This window comes from Manis javanica, chromosome 4 (genome assembly GCF_040802235.1).
Source record: "Manis javanica isolate MJ-LG chromosome 4, MJ_LKY, whole genome shotgun sequence".
Classification (NCBI taxonomy): domain Eukaryota; kingdom Metazoa; phylum Chordata; class Mammalia; order Pholidota; family Manidae; genus Manis; species Manis javanica.
Window position 1 is genome coordinate 114,787,646 of NC_133159.1, and position 17,758 is coordinate 114,805,403.

The 17,758-nt window shown below is 60.5% G+C and overlaps 1 protein-coding gene across 16 annotated transcripts; it reads left to right on the forward strand.

The window, feature by feature from the left end:
• On the forward strand, nucleotides 1-17,598 carry LLGL1 (LLGL scribble cell polarity complex component 1). 16 transcript variants are annotated; one of them, XM_037019510.2, is made up of 22 exons: nucleotides 1-230; nucleotides 3,885-3,982; nucleotides 6,111-6,192; nucleotides 6,281-6,411; nucleotides 7,502-7,660; nucleotides 7,740-7,902; nucleotides 7,988-8,123; nucleotides 8,454-8,508; nucleotides 8,656-8,810; nucleotides 8,885-9,108; nucleotides 9,328-9,395; nucleotides 10,370-10,523; nucleotides 10,600-10,704; nucleotides 11,402-11,694; nucleotides 11,972-12,119; nucleotides 12,360-12,513; nucleotides 14,171-14,463; nucleotides 14,939-15,224; nucleotides 15,394-15,508; nucleotides 15,703-15,815; nucleotides 15,994-16,114; nucleotides 17,091-17,598. In XM_037019510.2, the coding sequence occupies exons 1-22, from the start codon at nucleotides 150-152 to the stop codon at nucleotides 17,347-17,349; spliced, it is 3,393 nt and encodes a 1,130-aa protein (XP_036875405.2). In that variant the 5' UTR covers nucleotides 1-149; the 3' UTR covers nucleotides 17,350-17,598. The 16 variants fall into 16 exon arrangements, 13 of the variants coding, with proteins under 13 accessions (XP_036875405.2, XP_073090816.1, XP_073090815.1 ...); XM_073234715.1 differs by having other exon boundaries at nucleotides 2-230; nucleotides 12,366-12,513; nucleotides 14,168-14,463; XM_073234714.1 differs by having other exon boundaries at nucleotides 2-230; nucleotides 7,991-8,123; nucleotides 14,168-14,463.
• Nucleotides 17,599-17,758: the final 160 nt, after the last annotated feature.

Here is a 17,758-nt window from a genome sequence, read left to right on the forward strand (position 1 = left end):
CCCGGCGCCCACCTCCTTGCAGGCCCGACCCCGTGTGCCTGCGCCCCGGCCGCCTGGCGCCCCGCCCGCGCCTCAGGACCGGCGGGGCCGCGCGGCGCATCCTGCGGGCGGCGGCAGCGGCGGGCGCGGTGGCGGTAGCCGGCCGCAAGATGATGAAGTTTCGGTTCCGGCGGCAAGGCGCCGACCCGCAGCGCGAGAAACTCAAGCAGGAGCTCTTCGCCTTCAATAAGGTGCGGCGGCGGCGGCCCGAGCTGGGCGGGAGGGGGCGGGCCGGGGGCCTGGGCTGGGGGCCGGGGGCCTCGGTTGGGGGCCCGGGGACCCGAGCCACGTCGGGCCGGGGTGGGGGGAAGGGGGCATCCGGGGCGCGCGGCGCGGGGCCGGCCGCCCCCTCGGTGGGCCCCACTCCTCGCCGCCTCGCGCCCTCTGCTCTCGGACTCCGGGTGGGTCCGCGTCCCCCGCCGACTTCCCGCGTCGGCCTCTCGGGTCCCTGGGCCTCGCCGGCTCTCTCCCTGCAGGACTCTGTCTACCTGGGTGTCTGTGTCTCTCTGTCTCTGCGAGACTCTGCGTGTCCCTGGCGTCTGCCCCTCCCTGTCTTTGACTGGCTCCCTCTCAGTTTATGCCTGTGTGTCTGTGCTGGGGGCTGTCTCTCCCTCGGCCCTGTGTATCTCTCTGCGAATCTCTTCTCCGTCTCTACATCTCTGAGAATTTGCGTGCCTTTTCTGCGTGTCTGTCGGCCTTCATGTATATGCGTGATTTCCCAAACTCTCACTCTGTCTCTAGAAATCTCTCCTTGTGGGGCCCCTCCTTGCCCCTCCTCAACCCTTGGGGCAGCCCAGGGCCCCAGTTTGTTTTGATTTCGCACCCAGGCCAGTGGGGAGGGGCAGAGAGTGGAGGAAGATGTTGGGGGATGGGGCTGGGAAATCCCTTCCATGGTCTTTCCTCCCTTCCCCCACTGCCCCGGGCTCTGCCCTGCTGGGCCTTGCTGGGGACTCCAGGGGAGATGCCTGCCTGTGTACGCAACTGCACTTCACATTGTGGGACCTCAGTTTCCCTTGCTGTGAAATGGGGCCCCTTTTCTGCCTGCTGTGGGCTCTGGGTCTCTGTCACATGGGCCAGCCAGCCCACTGCTTTGAGCCAAGACAGGTGGGGGTAGAGGGCTGCTCCTGCCCTTCTTCCCCAGGGTAGAACAAGAGAGGCCATGGGAAAGGGGCTGCCTTCAGCACCTGCCTCCCACTGCGCTCATGTGTGGCAGCTCGAGGCCCCAGCCCACCTCTTGCTAACTCTTCACCCTCCAGTACCCCAGTCCGGGGTGTTGCTTCTGGCCTCAGTTTTACCCCAAAGCCCTCGGATCACACAGCTCGCTGCTCTTGGGGGTTAGAGTTGTTGTCCCCATCACACAGGTGGGAAAATTGAGGTTCAGAGAGTGGTGACAGCTTGCCCTTTAAAGTCACAGAGTGAGCTGGGGCTCTTTGTCCTTGCATTCCCTTGCTGCTGGGATTTGACTTTAGCTTTGAGGGGCAGGGGTTTTTCAGAGGGGCTGCTGTGGTCCTGAGCCAACCAAAAGGAGACTCTTGTCCAGGAGGAACCTCTGGGTCAGCTGAACTTGGAGTGGCCGAGGCCAGAGCGTCATTCAGGGCAGGCAGGGTTTCTGAGGTGGTGGTGGGGAGCCACCAAGGACCCTCAGACTTGGTGGCCAGGAACCCGTAGGGGGCCTGAGAGGGCTTCCAGATGGTCCCCTCATGTGCTGGGTGGCTATGAGGCTGGGACCCTGTGAGGTGAGAGAATGACACGGTGGGCAGGCACAGGGCCAAGGTGTCACTTCCTCAGCTGGTGAGTTGGGGCGTGAAGTGGGGACTTAAGATAGATGGTGGGGAGGTTCAGCTCCCCCTTGCTGGTCCTGGATTAGTAGGAGCTGAGGACTGGTTTCTTGCTAAGGAGGGCGACGCCCCATTCTGAGTGGGCAGCAGTGATGGGAGTCCTAGGCAAGGGGCTTGGTCACCAAGGGGGTAGTAGACCATCACTGGAGAATAGGCCCCAGACTCCCATGTGGGGGTGGTGTCCAGAGGCAAACATGGACTTTGGACTCAGTCTTGGGTCCAAATCCCAGCCCTGCCCACAAGTGGCTTGTGGGATGTCCACTCTATGTCAATTTAAACAAATATTGTGATTAGCTCCTTAGGTCCCCTTCTAGGAGCTAGGGACATGGCTGACCAGAACAGATAAATGCCTTTCCACTCAGGGGACTGATGTGCTGGTGGGGGAGATGGAGCGAAGACAAAACCAGAGAGTAAAATTCGCAGCAGTTTGGATGGTGGCCAGTGCTGTGGGTAAAATGAAGTAGGGTGAGGACGCAGGGTGTAGGGATGGGGGTGCCTGCCATAGCCAGGGAAGTTAAGGAGGCCTCAAGGGGCTGAGTCCTGAACTGAGACCCTAGAGATGGGACGGAGCCTGCCATGGGGAGTGCTGGCTGAAGCACATTTTTCTTGAAGGGGTGGTAGATGAAAAGGTCCTGAGGCAGGACCCTTCTTGGTAAACTGGAGGAGAGCGGAAGGCCACTGAGCCTGCAGTCAAATGAGGCAAGGGGAGGAGGAGGAAACAGGGCAAGATGACTAAGACGTGTGGCTTTGACTTGGAGTGGCTGGGAGCCCTGGGAGGGTCCTGAGTAGAGGAGGGGACCGGCCAGACACAGTCAGGTCCAGCGTGGGCACAGCACTGCTGGTGGGAAAGGTAGCTGCTCCCACCACCAGCTCCCACCAAACATGGCCCTGTCCTCAGGTGGGCTCACTGGCCCTGGGGACCAGGTGGGAAATGGGGGCTCTGAGAGTGCTGTGATTGGCCCAAGGCCATGCTGGCTGCCCAGAGGGCTCAGCTCCTGCCTGGATGGGCTGAGGCACTGGCAGCAGCCCTGGGGACCAGGGTGTCTTACAAAATGTATGTCTTGCTGAGGCAGTGGTCAGGAGGTACTGCAGGCCTACATGTGGTACTCCACACTGGTGTTGAGGACAGGGGCCTAGGGTTCCCCACAGCCAGGCCCCTGGGGATGAGTAGGAGCTCCTTGGGTAGGTGGGCGGGCAAGTGGATGGAAGGAAGCAGCGAGTGTAGCCTGGTGGGTGTAAGTGTGTGCTGGGACTGGCCCCATAGGAGCAGAGGACCAGGTGGGAACTGTTCCTTCCACACCTCCAGAGCACAAGCCCCCTTTACACCCTCCCCACCATATCTAGGGCTGGGAATTATGTTGCCTAATTTCCAGGTAGACCACCCATGTCTAGAAGGCAGGTGACACCTTTAGGGACTGAACAGGAAGCTCCCTTTCTCTGGGCCTCAGTTTCCCTGTCTCTGGGTCTTGGGGTGGAAGGCATCCCTCTTGGGGATGGGGTGGATCAAGAGCCTCTCCTAGTTGATGTTGGGTATTGGCTTCCAACTCCACGTGGGGCCTGGTTTGGGGAATGCTTCCAACTCCACGTGGGGCCTGGTTTGGGGAATGCCTGGACTTCATGTGGGCCCCTGGGCAGCATGGTGCCTCATCAGGCTTCAGTCTGTGCCTTTGTGGGTGGGGTGCAGGGCCCCACTGTGCAGGGCAAGTGGGGTCCCCTTGTAGGTCTGCACCTCTCTAAGGCTTGCTCTCTCTGTTGCCAGAGCCCTGTGCTGGGGTGTGCATGGTAGTGAGAGGGATAGGACCTTGGCCTGGGTGGACCTCTGATGGGGCCAGGGCCCAGGCCCCTTACACTGACTGGAGGCATGATCACCCATTTCACAGTTGAGGACACTGAGGTACAAAGTGCAGGTGGACCCAGCCCTGCTGTGTATCAGTAGTAGGGTCTGGGAGCTGCCTCAGGGTGGGCCTCAGACACCTTGTTGTGCAAATGCCCTCTCCTTTACTGCAGACCGTGGAGCATGGCTTCCCCAACCAGCCCAGCGCCTTGGCCTTTGATCCCGAACTTCGCATCATGGCCATCGGCACCAGGTCTGGGGCTGTCAAGATGTATCCTTTGGGGGCTGTGGCCTGTGGGACTCATCAACCTCCTGATCTCAGCTCCCTGTGTGCTGGGCTCCTGGGGCAGGCCCAGACTGGGAGACTGCAGAAGGTGTCCAGATTGTAGTAGAGGTTGGTGTGGCTTTTGCCCTGAGATGTCTCACAGAGATGGTGGGAGGGTCAGCTTGCAATGGCTACAGCTGTCCTTCGCTGCATTTCAACCAGCCAGTTTTCCTAGGTAACCCTGTCATCGTCCCAGCAACTGTGACTGGAAGGGGTGGGGGAAGGTGCTGGCCTTGAGGTGTACACAACAAGGGTGGTGGGTGGACTGGGGTCACACTGCAAGCCCTGCCCTGATGACAAGACATTTGTACGTGTGCAAATGTGAAGACACAGTGTTCAGCTGGGGGCAGTGCCAGGCTCAGCATGGTGTGTGCAGCGCAGCCCCCACCTGGACGCTGGCGGCCACACAATGGGCTGTGTGAGATGCACAAAGCGGGCATTTTCCCTGCAAATGGGGGTTGCAGGTGGGGGCGAGCAGGCAGCTGAGTGCCTCCTTGCCTGCCATGGAGAACCTGGCCCCTGCTGCTCTTGGCAAAGCCCCTTGGGTGGGGAAACCAAGATGCAGGATCTGCTTGGCGAGGGGTGGCCCCCTCTTACTCCTCCTCATGTGACCCTCCGGATCTCAGTAGCCTCACTGAGGATGCTGGTTGGCAGAAAATGAGTCAGTGACTGGAAAGCAGGGGGTCGGAGGTGGGGCCTTTCCACCTCAGGACTGGAGGCACTGACCAGTCAGGAGTAGGCATCTGGGCCTGTGCTCTGTGAGTTTGCCTACTCTGGGAAGTGTGCTTGGGCCAGAATGCCCCCTCTTCCTCTCCCATGGGCCACTGAGGCAGCGGTGGGGCATGGGGGCTGGGCTACCTGCCTTGGGAGGTGCCTGCTTCCTGGCCTGCCGCCCCCACCCTTTGTGGTGCTCTCCTGCCCACATGTGTACTGTGTTCCCGCAGCTCCTTTCTCCCGATGGTAGCAGGCACTGTCTCAGTGTGCCAGGCATGTGTCTCTGTTAGCCTGAGCCACCCCTCTGGGTGTCCCGGTCTTTCTTGGGCATTGGCTCCTCATGTTCACAAAGAACCTGACAAGCAGGTGAACAGACCCAGACGGGGAGAGAGCCTCACAGGAGGCTAGGGCTTCCCCCTCCCCCTCCCTCCTTCCCCCAGACCACCCCAGCCCCAGACTTGGGAAACTGAGGCTAGCCACAGAAGTTGCCCCTCCCCCTCAAGGCTGGTGCATCTCCTTGGCAACCCTGGTTCCCACCCAGCACTCCTGCCCCGTCTTTTGTCCTCTCTTCTGTGTCCCCCCCAGCTCCTGCAGGCAGTCCCAGCTCCAGCTCCAGGCAACCGTCCTGCCTCGTTGCCAGGCAGCATCCCTGCAGCCTCTTTAGCCCTCATCTTGGGGCCCCCTTGGCCACTGTCAAACCTGCAGTTGCTGGAACTCCAGCCCTGATGTGGGGTACTTGAAGCAGGTCAGCCAACCTCTCCAAGCCTCTCTGCTTGCCTGTAAAATGGGCAAGCTGTGGCCTCCCCCTGCTCACAGTGGGGGCTGCTGGCTGCTGGCCCCCGAGGGAGGCTGGTTTCCTTGCCCACAGCCAGAGTCTGGCCTGGAGCTGTGGGAAGAGGCAGCTGAGACTTTCCTGCCCAGGTCTGGCCGGCATCTGTGCCTATGCGATCCTGACCTGCGGGGGCTCAGGTCTTGTGCACACAGACACACATGAGGCTGACGTGGAGCAGAGCCCTGGCCACATGCCAGTGTGCTGGGTGTGTTTTATTCTCACCTGCCCTGTGTCAACCCTACAAGGTGGGAGTGGGAGTCAATAGCCCATTTTCCAGATGAGTAGTAAGTGAAGGTCATACAGCATCACTGACTTGCAGGAGCTGCGTGGAGCCTGGGGATTCTTGAGGGTACTGGATGATGCTGCTTGTTCAGGGAAGGGGCCCACCTAGACTCCAGAGGGCTCCTGGGCAGGCCTCCCCGGCTAGGCCCATCAGAACAGTCCTAGGGAAGAAGGAGGCTTGGGCATCTCCTGTGCCTTGGTTTCCTGGCCCATGCCTGCTTCCAGCCCTTGACCTGTCACCATCAGCTACGGTACTCCTGGTGTGGAGTTCACAGGCCTGCATCCAGACACTGCCACCATCACCCAGATACACTTCCTGCCCGGCCAGGTGAGCCTATAACCTCAGGCTCCCGAGTCCCCCATGCCTCCCTGCCCCTCCCATGCGAGCCCAGTCTTGGTCTCTGCTCACCTACCAGGGCCGCCTCCTTACCCTGTTGGACGATAGCAGCCTGCATCTCTGGGAGATTGTTCACCACAGTGGCTGTGCCCACCTGGAGGAGGTGCTCAGTTTCCAGCTGCCCAGTCGGCCAGGCTTTGACAGTGCCAGGTACTGAGGACCAGCCTCTGGGCACAGGGGGAGTCTGATGGAGGCTGTGGAGTCAGCTTTGCAAAAGTGCACTGGGGACAGGAAGCTGCCCCAGTGGCAGAGTTCAGGGTGACAGGGTACATGACGCCCGCCTGGGTTCCAGAGAGCTGTGCTCTGTGGGCTTTGCAGGTGTTGAATAGGGCTCCTGGCCGAGCCCAGGTTGAACAGGTAGGGTCTTTTCACTAGGGCCTTTCATGGCTGGGACACCAGGAGACACAGGGTGGGAGAGCACACATTGTGTCCTGGGTTCCTTGTACCCGATGTGTGGCACTGCCTCCCCTTGCAATGATGGGGCTGTCTGGGCACATGGAGTAGGTCTGCCCTGAACTAACATGAGCATCAGGTTCCCTGGTGTCTTGTTGGGGCTAGGGCAGTAGGCCATAGTGTGAGTGGGTGAAAGGGTAGTTGTTTGAGGTGCTGGCAGGACACTCCAGGGACGATTGAACAGCCTGGACCCCTGGCGAGAGTGTAGGGAGCCTAGACCTGCTGTCCTCCCTGAAGTGACCAGAGCAAGCAAGTCCTCCAGCTGCAAGATGCCTGTCCCAGCTCAGTGGGAGGCCAGGCCTGCTCTTACTGAGGCTTATGACACCTCCACACATCCAGTCCTAACCCAGGTTGATTCCCGGGGTCTCCCAGCCTCTGCAGGCAGGGGCAACCTCAGGCTGTCCTGCAAAGTCAGGGAGATAGGGACTCGCAGTGAGGGTTCCTGGGTGGGGCTCAGGAGGGCCATGCATGTCTTGGAGCTCCTAGTCCTAGCCCAGATGGTGGCCTGGTTCCTGCCTTCCCCTCCTTCTGGAGGGGAGGAGCTCGGAAGACTGTCTCCAAGACCTGGGGAACCTATATTTATCCCTCTCCCTGCCAACACCCTGATGAATAATTGAGTGAGCTAATTACAGTGCCTGCAGCCTCCACTGTCCTCTTCCTGGTGCGCCGGCCCCAGTGAGTGCAGAGGGGCCGTAATGGGCTGGCAGTAGTGGCCCAGCCCCCTCTGCAATCTCTCAGCAGGTGCGTGGGCTCGCACCCTCAGCTTGCCTCCCCTCATTCCCTGCAGTGGCCTACCTGGCCTCACCCGCATCACAGTGGTCTTGCTGGTGACTGCTGGTGACATGGCAGCCCTGGGCACCGAGGGTAGCAGTGTCTTCTTCCTGGATGTTCCCACCCTGACGCTGCTTGAGGGGCAGACTCTTGGCCCAGATGAGGTTCTGCGAAGGTGAGAGGCAGGCGGGGTTCCCAGCACCGAACTGTGCCTGCGTGGTGCTCCTGCCAGCTCACTTCAGCCCCCTCTGCAGTGTGCCAGATGATTACCGGTGCGGGAAGTCACTGGGCCCTGTGGAGTCACTCCAGGGACACCTTCGGGACCCCACCAAAATCCTCATTGGCTATAGCCGGGGCCTGCTAGTCATCTGGAACCAGGCTGCGCAGTGTGCAGACCGTGTCTTCCTGGGTAACCAGGTGTGTGGGTGAGACTGTGGGTGGTCCGCCGCTGGGGCCCTCTGCTCAGACCACCTTGCTCACTCCTGTCTGCCGCGCCCTGCAGCAGCTGGAGAGCCTGTGCTGGGAGCGCAGTGGTAGCACGCTGGTCAGCTCACATAGCGATGGCAGCTATGCAGTCTGGTCCGTGGATGCTGGTGGCTCCCTGGCGACGCAGCCCACGGTGGCCACCATGCCCTATGGTGAGTGCCAAGGAGGCCAAGGGCAGCCCCCACTACTTGAGTGCAGGGTTGACAGGTAACCCCAAGCTCAGGCACTTGGGGCTGCCTGGCCTTGGTGGGGGTATCCAGAAGGACTTATGGAAGGCAGCAGCGCTGAGCCAAAACCACAAAGGTGAGACCCCCGCTAAGGGGCATGGTTGGGCAGTGGGCCTTCCCTCTGGGAGGCAGGAAGCAGCTGTGGGGTGGGGAGCAATGGTGGCAAACAGGCATAGGAGATGCATCAAGAAATGTGACCTGGGGCCCTTCTGGTTGCTGAGAGCAAGTGAGCCTAACATGGTCCCACCCCTCCAGGCCCCTTCCCCTGCAAAGCCATCAACAAGATTCTGTGGCGAAACTGTGAATCTGGGTAGGTGGGGAGCCTGGTCTCCGGTGTGGGTAAGGGGCTGCGTCTCCTGGGGAACAGAGGATGGGCTCTGGGGCACAGGGGCGTCCTGTGAATGCTCTTCCCAGGTCTGGCGGTGTTGGCTCAGGTGGCTCCCCCACCCTCATGCAGGGACCACTTTATCATCTTCAGTGGCGGCATGCCACGAGCTAGCTATGGTGACCGCCACTGTGTGAGTGTGCTCCGGGCTGAGACTCTGGTGACGCTGGACTTCACCTCCCGCATCATCGACTTCTTCACGGTGCACAGCACGCGGCCTGAGGATGGTGTGTGTCTTGCTCACCCCAGCCCTGTGCCCCAGGCCTCCCATGGCCATGCTCACCCTGCCCCTGTCCTGCAGAGTTTGACGAGCCCCAGGCCCTAGCTGTGCTGCTCGAAGAGGAGCTAGTGGTGCTAGATCTGCAGACGCCCGGCTGGCCCTCTGTGCCTGGGCCGTACCTAGCCCCGCTGCACTCATCTGCCATCACGTGCTCTGCCCATGTTGCCAACGTCCCTGCCAAGCTGTGGGCCCGCATTGTGAGTGCTGGAGAGCAGCAGAGTCCCCAGCCAGCCTCCAGCACTTTGGTGTGTGTCCAGGGCCTCCTGTGGGGTGGGGAGGAAGGGACTTTGGGGAAGGAGAGTGTACCTGGCAGAGAGGCCCTGCCTGGCACAGGCTGGGAGGCAGGAATGTGGCAGGCAGACATAGGGCAGTTGGGGGCAGTGTGGGCCCTGGATGCCATGCCTGGAGTGAGATGGAGATGTTTGTCCTGACCTTCTACTTACATCTCTGCTTCCCTCTCTCAGAGGTGGCCCATCACTGGGGGCCGGAACCTGGCCCAGGAGCCATCACAGCGAGGGCTGCTGCTGACTGGGTAGGCAGACACATATGTCCCAGAGTCAGGCCACTGTGATGTGTGTGTGCAAGGGGGGCCTGGTGCAGTCCTTGCGGGTGTGGGAGAGCCTGTCCTGGGCCTGGTGGGTGCTGACCTTCCCTGGTGGGACCAGGTCATCCCTGCTCCCACAGGGTGGATTGGGATAAAGCTTTCTTAGGCTCTGGTTGAAGGCCCTGCCCTACCCTGCCTTTTGGCTTGGAACTGAGCTCCGCCTACCTAGCCTGCCCCAGTACCGGAAAATCTGGGCTGGCCCATGCTGCTGAGCTGCGCAGGGCAGGTGCTGGAGATCCCGGCCTCAGCCTGGCAGGCGCTGACGTGCCTGGTGACTCAGGTCCCAACTTCCTGCCCTGCCCCTGCTGCCCGCCTGCGTTGAGGCCTTCAGGCCTCTGACTCCAGTGTTCTCTGCCCTGCTTGAGAATTCCTCATCATGGCTTTCACGGCCTCTGGATATGTTCCGGTCAGCCCCACAGACTCATGCACCTTCTCTGGGCTCCCACAACTGCCCAGGGGCCCCTGACTTGGGCTCTGCAGCTGCGTCCAGGGGCTATGCCCCAAATTTGTCTGCTCCTCCCCCTCCCTACTTCCTCCTGTTCTCTGCGTGGCTGCCTGGTGACCTAGCTCACCCCTCTGCTCTGTGACTGGCTAACTCCTGATCACCTTTTCTTGATGCCCCGGTAGAGCCAGAATACCTATAGTTCTCTGTTCCCTGTGTTATCCACTCTTCCACCTCCTGCTCATCATGTTCATATTATTTCCACTCCTTTTCATCGTGTTTGAAGGACTTGGGTGCATGTGGCCTAGCATACAATAGGTGCTCAGTATGTGTTTGCCCTGTACAGGGGGTGCTTACTGTTTGCTGTAGGAGTTTGGCATATGTAGTACGTGTTCACTGGATGAGTGCATGGAAGGGTGAACAGGGACCTGGGGTGGGCCTGAAGAGACCCTTCCTGCAGCCATGAGGACGGCACCGTGCGGTTCTGGGATGCCTCTGGTGTGGCCCTGCGACCACTGTACAAGCTGAGCACAGCTGGCCTCTTCCAGACGGACTGCGAGCATGCTGACAGCCTGGCCCAGGCCACTGAGGATGACTGGCCACCCTTCCGCAAGGTGGGTCCCTCCCCCACCCCCAGGGAGCCTATCCTGGCTCTGCTGCCCCATGTCATCACTCCAATTCACCCTTCAGGTGGGCTGCTTCGACCCCTACAGTGACGATCCCCGGCTCGGTGTGCAAAAGGTGGTGCTCTGCAAGTACACAGCCCGGATGGTGGTGGCAGGCACTGCAGGCCAGGTAGGGCAAAGGTATCCCCGGGGTTGAGGGGCTTGGCTTTCTTGAGAAGGTGGGCCTGAGCTGAACTGCAGAGTCGGAGAGGGACCAGAATGGGCAAAAGCCCAGAGTGGGAATGGGGCTTCCAGGTGGGGCCTGCTGGGTGAGGCCAGCCAGGGAGGTGGGGCCTGTTGTTGGGAGCCGTGAATCCAAACTTTGGCTGTGGGCCAGCCATGGAGGGCTGGGGCTAGGGTGGGAGTATTAGATGAGCCCTGCAAGGGTAGACCACAGTAGGTCTTGGTCAGTGCCGGGCTCCTGGCACTCAGCGTACAGAAGGTTCTCAATGTCTATTCATTGCTAAATGGGAGACAGGGTGGTGGGAGGTACTTTGCTCAAGAAGGCAGGGTCTTGGTCACTGCCAGGCACCTAGCACTTGCATGGTATACAGAAGGTGCTCAATGTGTGTTTACTGCTAAATGGGAGACAGGCAGGAAGGGGATCCTTTGCTCCAGGAGGGAGGGGACCAGCGGGTCTCAGTCACCACCATGTTTCTCAGGGCTCCGATGGCCCTGGTATGCACAGTCATTCAGTAAGTGCTTATTTAGCAAATGAACTGGAGATGATCTGGGACCATCCTGGTAGTGACTTTGCAGGCCTAGATGGGGCACTGGTGGCCCCACCCTGTATGCTGATCCCTTCTCTGCCCTGGCTATGGGGTCAGGTGCTGGTGCTGGAACTAAGTGATACGCCATCGGAGAAAACGGTCAGCGTGTCCAGCGTGGACCTCCTCCAGGACCGAGAGGGCTTCACGTGGAAGGGCCATGAGCGGCTGAGCCCATGCACGGGGCCACTGCCCTGGCCTGCTGGCTTTCAGCCCCGAGTGCTCGTTCAGTGCCTGCCACCAGCCGCAGTCACTGCTGTCACGCTCCATGCCGAGTGGAGCCTTGTGGCCTTTGGCACCAGTCACGGCTTTGGCCTCTTTGATTACCAGCGCAAGACCCCTGTGCTGGCCAGGTGTGTGGGGTGGCCTGGGCCCCAGGGAGGGGGGTCTCCCTTCCGCCTCTGGCGTTCCCTGGAGCTGTCAGGGGTGACTATAAAGCCCTGTCCCTTTGGTAGCTTGGCCTTATGCTGAGTGCTACTGAGGGTGTGTTAAGCCTGCTAGCTGCTGGGTTTGCAGGGCAGTGTCAGAGGGGGCTTAGACTTACTGACCAGGGACCCTTCGTGCCTGGCCCTGGGGCACTGGCCACTCCATGAGGCTGCTCCATACACAGTTGGCCCTGCTTGTCCCCAGGTGCACCCTCCACCCCAATGACTCCTTGGCTATGGAGGGGCCGCTCTCCCGGGTGAAGTCGCTCAAGAAGTCGCTGCGCCAGTCTTTCCGGCGCATCCGCAAGAGCCGAGTTTCAGGCAAGAAGCGGGCTGCTAATGCCAACAGCAAGGTGAGCTGGGGCCAGGCTGCCCGGGTGCTGCCTTTCCAGGCCTTGCTGCAGCCTAGAGCTGGGTGCTGGCCCAGAGTCTTATTGGCTCCCCTCACATTGTCCATCCCTCAGCAGCCCTGGCCCCTGGGCCACCCAGACTGGGCAGAATGAGCTAGGGAGGGTGGCAGGGTGGCAGGCCAGGCCGTATGGGAGGGGTGGGGTGCAGGGAAGACAGAGTTCCGGAGCCCGACACCCATCTAGTTGCAGGAGGCCAATGCGCAGCTGGCTGAGCAGGCCTGCCCCCATGATGTGGAGATGACTCCTGTGCAGCGCCGCATTGAGCCTCGCTCAGCTGACGACTCCCTCTCGGGCGTTGTGCGTTGCCTCTACTTTGCTGACACGTTCCTTCGAGATGGTGAGGCCAGGGGAGGAATGGGCTGGGGGCGATGCACCTCAAGTGTACATCTAGGAAATGGGTGGTGGGGATGGCGGGTGGCGCCTTCCAGGAGGTTGCAAAGCATTACCGTGAGTGCCTACTGTGCTGAGCTGCCTGGTGACAGGGCGCCCTGGCCACTTTACAGTCTTCTGGGATTGCTGACAGGGTGGGTGGGTGAGCTGGGTGGGCCTCGGAGCTGAGCAGGGAGAAGGGAGCCCAGGGTCTGGGGGAGGAATGTGTGGGCTCAGCCAGTGCTGGGGCCTGAGGCAGGCATGCTGGGGAGATGGCCTGGCTGTGTGGCTGAGGCGAGGAGGTGCTCCTGGAGGCCAGGGGCTGTCCACCTCACCAGGGAGCTGGTTCTGACCCCGAGGGATGGGACGCCGGACAGGTCCTGCCGAGAAGCCATGTGGTTAGGCTTATTGGCTGATTTGCGGATTTGTCTTTAACTTGTGTAATGGAATCCTACACAAAAATAGGAGCAGTTACCCCATACACTTGCCGTGGTGTCCCTGGCCGTCCCCACCCCACGTTCTCTTTGTCTTGCTGGAATATTTTAAATGGAAACCCACTCCTGAATGCGCTAGTGTGTCTCACAGGCATAGCCTGGGCCACAGTGCCTGTACCACCCACGGAGCTGATGCCCGTTCCATCTTTACTCCCGGCCATGGGTGGCTGTCTCTATACATCTCAAAAATGCCTTTATATGGTTTACAACATCCAGTTAGTCCACACGTGGCATGTCACTGACGCATCTTTCAGTGTCTGAGTATGCGAAGGGAGTCCCACCTTCTGGTGCCATTTATTTGCTGAGGGGTCTTGGTCCAGTGGATTTTCCCACTGTCTGGATGTGATAGCCCTGGGGGGTCTTTCCCTTGTTCCATCATCCCCAGGAGAGTGCTGACGGGGTTAAGGTTCCCAGCAGGCTGGCATGGTGGGGGTGTCTCTGGCAGTGTGTTGACTTGCTCACCAACTATTTGCTGGGGGCTTGGCTCCCCCTGGTTGTCGCTGAGGTCGCCATCCTCACGAGTGTCCGGCGGGGACTGTGCCCCTGCTTGTTGAGCCCTGGTTCCCCACTAAAGCCCCTTCCCCAGAGGTTTAGCTCATGCAGGGAATGTAGGCAGGCTGGACGGCAGCCGGGCAGCCTTGGTTCGTCTCAGCCTGGGTGGGACTTCCATGTTTGGCTGCCCCAAGGCTGGCACTGAAGGGGACTGAGTGCAGCAGGGGGCTGGCAGAGGGGGGGTGACAGGACCGAGCACACCAGCAGGGTGAGGGCCTGGTGCCAGATGTGTATACAGGACAGGTGAAAGGATGTGGTGGGTAGGGGAAGAGTCAGGGATTTGTATGGGCAGAGGGTGCAGTGGGATGGAGATGGGGATATCAGGCTCCAGTTTAGGTGCTTGTTGACACCCCTGGGATGCCCTCGAAGCTATTTCTGCTTCCGCAGGAGGGGCATCTGAGGCCCTGGTTTTTGTTAGCAGTATAGAGAAGGTGCTAAGGCCATGAGACTGGCCAAAATCACTGTGGAGGCATGGGACAGGAGAGAGCCAGTCCTGGCTCCCAGGACATCAGGACAAGGAGGGGGGCCCGCAGCATGCAGGAAGACGCCCTGCCTCACCAGCCTGTTGCCCCGTAGCAGTCCACCATGGACCCACCATGTGGGCAGGGACCAACTCCGGCTCTGTGTTCGCCTATGCGCTGGAGGTGCCGACAGCAGCAGCAGGTGGCGAGAAGCAGCCTGAGCGGGCGGTGGAGGCCGTGCTGGGCAAGGAGGTGCAGCTGATGCACCGTGCACCCGTGGTGGCCATCGCCGTGCTGGATGGGCGTGGGCGCCCACTGCCCGAACCCTACGAGGCCTCAAGAGACCTGGCACAGGCACCTGACATGCAGGGTGGCCATGCTGTGCTCATTGCATCGGAGGAGCAGTTCAAGGTGAGCCACTAAGGAGACCCCTTCAGAGCCCCTGCCCTGCCTGTGCCCGCTACCTGCTGAGCCCCCCAGCCAGCAGAGATGCTCCTGAAGAACCACCACCCCCAGCCTGCTGCACCCCTTCAGGTGCCTCCTACCTCACTGACTCGCCTCCAGGCCCTCTTGACCACCCCCGGGTTCCATCTAGCAGAAACTCATGGTCTGGGTGGATAACGGCTATGTGATCCTCACAGCCCCGTGTGACTGGCTCTCCCACAGATGGAGGGGCCTGGGAGGGTTCAGGGAGCACGTGAAGCCTAGGTTTGGTGGGGAGATGGCAGCTTGGGGCAGGAGGTAGTGGGCCAGGGGCATAGGTCAGAGGGCAGGCCTGAGTGCAGACTCCGTTTGGGGTGGGGGCTAGTGCAGACAGCTGGGAGGAAGGGCCCTGGGGGGATGAACAGGGCTGGACTCTGCTCAATGGCCACCCGTCCGCCACCAGGTGTTCACACTGCCCAAGGTGAGTGCCAAGACTAAGTTCAAGCTGACAGCCCATGAAGGTTGTCGTGTGCGGAAGGTGGCCCTGGCCACGTTTGCCAGTGTGGCCTGTGAGGATTATGCTGAGACCTGCCTGGCCTGCCTCACCAACCTGGGCGATGTGCACGTGTTCTCGGTGCCGGGCCTGCGGCCCCAAGTGCACTATCCCTGTATCCGGAAGGAGGACATCAGTGGCATCGCTTCCTGCGTCCTCACGCGCCACGGCCAGGGTGAGGGAAAAGGCTCCCAGGGTGAGAAACCTGAGCAGGGCCAGGAGACTTGCTGGGGAGTGTTGGGGTGGGCGCAGTGGGCCCCGGGTGGGACCCGGCCCAGCTAGCATACACTGGGGAGGTGGCACTGGGGGCCATGGCTGGAGTTGGGTCTCCTAACTGCACTGCACTCCTTGTCTGCCCCACCCAGGTTTTTACCTGATTTCCCCATCAGAGTTTGAACGCTTCTCCCTAAGTGCCCGGAACATCACAGAGCCACTCTGCTCCCTGGACGTTAGCTGGCCCCAAGATTCTGCCCATGCCAGGTACAAGGAGAGGCAGTCCTTGGCCTGGGAGGCCCTGTGACCAAGGCTGGTCCCGTCCATGTCCCTGGATTCTGCACAGAATGAGGGCACCCTCCCTGGTGTCCACCCGCTCTAGTCCCAGGGCTTGGAGTGGGGGGGTGTCTGGCCCTCAAGCCTTGAGGTGCCTGCCTGTAGCATCAGGGCTCTCTCTGCAGCCACAGGCTCCGAGAGTCACCCAAGCTGAGCCAGGCAAATGGGACCCCGGGCATCATCTTGGCCCCACAGAGTCATGATGGAAGCCCAGATCCTATCTGCAGCAAGAGATCTGGTGAGGGGCAAGGGGTGAATGGGGTAACAGGACACTGGGTGGGCAGGCAGAAGGGTGGAGGTCTGCTTGTGGGTGCCACATCCCACCATGCGCTGGCTTTGGGACAGGGTCCTCAGGTTCCCAAGTGTAGAGGGTGCCCAGGGGTCCAGGCAGGGGCCTGATCCCTTCTTCCCTGCAGATATTCAAGAGCTGCCTGAGGCCATGCTCTCACCCATGTCTGTTGACTCGGCCACCAGTGCTGACACCACGCTGGACACAACAGGGGATGTCACGGTGGAAGATGTGAAGGATTTCCTGGGGTGAGGCGGGTGGGCAGGTCCACAGGAGGGGCTCCCAGCTGCCCAGCCTCCTTTCCCACCTTCCAGCCACCTTGTCAGAGCTAGGCATGGAGGGCTGAAAAGGGGCCAGACTCCAGGACCCTCTGAGCACCACCCCCATCCCTTCCCTCAGCTCTTCAGAGGAATCTGAGAATCTGAGGAGTCTGGGAGAAGAGGAGGCTCGAGCCTGTACTGTCCTGATCAAATGAGGCACTGCAGGCAGCGGGGCCCTGGGTCTGCCTGGCCTTCATCGCTCAACAGCCTTGACCCTTGTGGGGTCTCCCTGTTCATGCACCTGAAACCTTGGCAGGCCCTTGTGATGGTGGTATTCCCAAAGCCTCACCATGTTCCAGGGGTGTCTTGGCAGGGGCTTTGGGAACCAACTCAGATACGATTTTCATAGTTTGGGATTAGAAAAAGGCCAACACTGTAGGTGGTGTTTGGCCATGGCCAGGCCAAATCATTTAAGAGGTGGCAGCAGCTTAGGGCTCGAGAGTTGGTCTGGCCTTCCCACCTCACAGATGAGCCTCACCCAGGCACACAAGGTCAGGCCTTGCTGGGTGAGCCCTTTGAGTGGGCCCAGCCTGGGGCCAGCCAGTCAGCCCTTCTGGTCTCATTGTGGCCCCTGCCTGGATCTGGGGCTGTGGATCTGCCCAAGCTTTTGCTGCCTAGAGCCCGCCCCCCACCCATGTGGCCTTGCCCCCCACCAGGCCGACACCTCAACCCCCACCTCTTGCTGGGTCACCAAAGCCCGTTCCTGGCCATGCCCTGGCCTCAGTGGGTTGGACATGGTCAATACTCAGCCTGAACAGGCCCATCTCAGGCTCTCACTGCAGGGTCTCTGCCCCTAGGTGGTTGGGGCAGCCTTTTGCCTGCCCTGGAGAGCAGGCAGATTGGTGGCACCTATATGGCCAAGCTACCTGGGTTTTTGCTGACCCCTCTTCCTTTCCTCTACTAGGAAGGCCAGAACTATCCAGCTACCAGCTACCCTGCTTGGAGCTGGAACCAATGGCCCCTGGCCCCTTCACGTAGGCCCTACCTGCCCTGCCAGGGTGTGGGCCTGGTACTTGGCCGAGCTCTGGGGTGGACTCAGAGCAGTCCTTCCTATGGGCAGTTGGCCACCCCCGAGGCCAGGTGCCACGGGGAGAGGACAGCTGGGGCTGCCAGCCCACACCACCTCCCACTCCACACATCATCCTTCCCAACTTCCTTTGTAAAGAGTATTTTTCTAATGCCTGTGCTGGGCCAGAGAGTCATTTCTAAAACTATTTTGGTACTTGCTCCTGGGCCGGCACCTGAGTCTGCATGAGTCAGTGTGTGTGCGTGTGTATGTGCCAGCTCCTCTGGGCACCCAAGATTGGGGCCGTGTGTGTGTGTGTGTGTGGTCTGCACATATTAAGAGGGTCAGTGGCCAGGATGGGTCCTCTGGAGAGAGAGAGAGAGAGAGGAGAGAGGAGAGGGAGGGAGGGAGGGAGGGAGGGAGGGAGGGGGGAGAGAGAGAGAGAGTGTGAGAGAGAGTGTGTGTGTGTGTGTGTGTGTGCACGCGCGCGCCTGCACATACTAGAGGGTCAGTGGCCAGGATGGGTCCTCTGTAGATTGTACCTTGGGTTTTTTTTTTGTCATTTT

Coding starts and splice junctions, on each gene's coding strand:
- LLGL1 (XM_073234713.1), top strand. CDS start 150: ATGATGAAGTTTCGGTTCCGGCGGCAAGGCGCCGACCCGCAGCGCGAG. Junction 9,109..9,327: donor AGCCAGCCTCCAGCACTTTG/GTGTGTGTCCAG, acceptor TCCCTCTCTCAG/AGGTGGCCCATCACTGGGGG. Junction 9,396..10,369: donor CGAGGGCTGCTGCTGACTGG/GTAGGCAGACAC, acceptor CCCTTCCTGCAG/CCATGAGGACGGCACCGTGC.